Source organism: Gavialis gangeticus, unplaced genomic scaffold, assembly GCF_001723915.1.
Source record: "Gavialis gangeticus isolate Ggan-Ray unplaced genomic scaffold, GavGan_comp1, whole genome shotgun sequence".
In the NCBI taxonomy this organism is placed as follows: Eukaryota; Metazoa; Chordata; order Crocodylia; family Gavialidae; genus Gavialis; species Gavialis gangeticus.
This window is the reverse complement of record NW_017729031.1, coordinates 85403970-85406845: the sequence shown is the minus strand read 5'-3', so window position 1 is coordinate 85406845 and position 2876 is coordinate 85403970. Positions and strand designations below refer to the sequence as shown.

At 37.9% G+C, this 2876-nt stretch overlaps 1 protein-coding gene across 5 annotated transcripts in view; it reads right to left on the bottom strand.

The window, feature by feature from the left end:
• Positions 1-2876, bottom strand: part of ADARB1 (adenosine deaminase, RNA specific B1) — a 213994-nt gene that overhangs the window by 8727 nt on the left and 202391 nt on the right. For all 5 annotated transcript variants that reach the window (XM_019523308.1, XM_019523309.1, XM_019523307.1 and 2 more), the window contains one exon: positions 948-1126. In XM_019523308.1, the coding sequence (XP_019378853.1) occupies positions 948-1126 (179 nt within the window). The remainder of the gene's footprint in view (positions 1-947; positions 1127-2876) is intronic.

Below are 2876 nucleotides of genomic sequence, written 5' to 3'. Positions count from 1 at the left end.
GGCTAGGAGCTGGAACCAACTTCCAAGGGAAGTGGTGCTGGCCCCTACCCTGGGGGTCTTTAAGAAGAGGCTGGATGCCTACCTGGCTGGACTCATTTGAGTCCCGTTTTTGTTTTGGGGTTTTGTTGTTCTCCCGCCCTGGTGGGGGGTCGGGCTAGAAGATCTACTAGGTCCCTTCCGACCCTAAATCTATGAAACTATGAAACTATGAAGTACCCCAAGGGGTATGCGTACCCCTGTGTGACAACCACTGTCCTATAGTATTGACCATGTCTGACAAAGAAATCTAACCCTTTAAAAAGCAGGTCTTTTACTTTAACTTGCACTTCCTAGGGGAGAGGGGGAAAAGAAGGGGGAAGAATTCTGGGGAAATTCTGGCCCCACTGAAATCTACAGCAATAACTTCAAAGGAGCCAGGATTTTACTCCACATCTGCTGATACAGGAAAGTCTCTTTAGACTGCCAGTAAGAATCCCAGACCTGGCTTTATGTTGTTAGTTGCTCTTAGCAAATGATTTCACAAATCTTAGCCCTCTTACTTTGTAAATCTTACTATCTTTGGTGTAAGATTTCAGGAGATCTACTGAGAGCAAGTAGCTTATTCAATAAACTAATATTACCATAAATGCTCAAAGGTGTATTTTTTACTTTACAGTAAGCTATAACTGAATCTGATGACTCTCTCTCATACCTTAAGACTAGAAATCACCAAGTTAAAGAAGAGCAGACAAACACCACTTCCCTGTCCATTTTAGATAGTGGATTGTTAACCTACCAGGTATTACAGCAGAAAAAAGATTTATCTAAGGTGGGAATTTTTAAAATTTACAATAGTCCCAACAAATGAAGTGGCACAGCACAATACAGGTCCTTTTATTAAAAGGTAGGTTATGTGACCAAATAAAATGGGAACATAGGACTAAAATTCCCTAATTTTGGATATATACCTTTGCATGAATACGTATCCAGCGACTGTACAAAGCTTGCTTACAAAGGCGAGATGCACGGCCCATCTCATCCTTGCCAGTTGTAGCATTAATAACTTCCAGACCTGTGTCTCCTACTGTCCAGTTTACACTGAAGTTAGGTGCTTTTCCTGGTTGGCGGGCTTCTGCATTGCTAATACCTGAAAGGAGAGCAAGATTGAATAATGAAGATTTTCATTAAATCTTGATATGCTCTATCTGTGGAAGAATGAGTGCTCCAATAGTTACACGCATAGTATTGTTAAGCATTCTTATAAGCAACAGTTCCAAAATAAAAATAATTCTGTTGATTTTCAACTGATTCACAGAGATTTAACAATGCACACTCCTTTACCTCTGATGGGGAATGTGTGGCTAAAACATCATCTCCTGTTATCACTTTCAGTTGTATAAGTATTTATTACCAGTAATTTGAAAAGAAACATGCATTTCTCTACTATGCTGAAGTTGTACAGGAAGAGATCACAGACTTTTGGTAACAAGGAAGTTTCATATGAAATAGCAATATTGAGTATTATGGTGTGCAGCGCACAATTGATTGATCTTAGTTTAGCTCATAAATTAAACTAATAGATTAGTAACTAAATTGTTGAGTCAATTAAAAGAAAGAAAAAAATTCTTTCTGCACCTACAGAAAAGGCTACTACTGCCAAAAGCCAACTCTATAGCTGAAAAGAAGAAGGCCCAAAGTGTGAAAAATCTAATCAGCAATACGGTACTTTTGGGTCCAATCAGTTCCCTTGCATGGTGTCAGGAATACAGTGCTATTAAGCAGTATTTGATACGAGAACTAAAATTGAGGTCCAGACCACAGAGTGAACAGTAATCCCACAGCAATTTTTTAAGTGATGTTAATCCTGGCATCTTGGTTTAGTTCCAAATATAATTATTTAGTTTAAATATAATTTATATTAAAAACTCCTATTTAAGTTTAAATAATACCTACAATGCACTTTTTCAGTCCTCCTCATAAAAACATTGTTGTGTGTATAGCTGGTATGAATGACTTTGGTTTTACAGTGCACTGGTGGCTGCATTTCAATAGCAGGTAAAGCAATGTATTTCACAAAATGATGCGTAAATATATAAAAAGTCTACCAGAAGTTTTGAAAACTGACGTGCTAAAAATTAGAGCATTAAACACTTAAGGCAGTTGATACGCACTTACTTTTTCTCCATATTTGTATTTATTCAGGTGTACAATGAACATAAGAAACATAAGAACAGAAGAGTATAAAATGTGTCAGATTGGGCCAGACCAATGGTTCATCTAGCCCAGTATCCTGTCTCTTTAGTGGGAGAGCACTGAACCAGATACATCTAGAGTGATCTATCCCGTATTCATTACCCTCTCTGGCACCTACCATATTGTTCATAGAGATGCCAGAGGAAACATCTCCAACCATTCTGTTCAACAACTATTTATAGGTCTATCATCCATTAATTTCTTGAGTCCCCTTTTTTAACCTGGCTATGCCATCTGCTTCTACCATCTCCTGTGTCATCATATTCTATAACTTAGCTACACATGGTGTAAAAAAGTGCTCTTTTGTTAGTTTTAAATCTGTCTCCTGTTAATGTCACTGGTGCCCTGTAATTTTGGTACCCTGGGACTTGGTGAATAACAGTTCCCTGTGCACTTTGTTCACACCCTTCAAGATTGTATAGACACCTATCATATTCCCCCCCAACCTTTTCCTTTTCAAACTAAAAGAATCTTAGCCTTTTTAATTTCTTTTAGTATAGTAACTACTCCATACCTCTGATCGTCTTGGTTGCCCTTCTCTGTACCTTATCTAATTCTACCATATCTTTTTAAGATGCAGAGACCAGAACTGCACGCAGTATTTAAGATGTGGGTACACCATGGATTTTTATAATGGCATGATA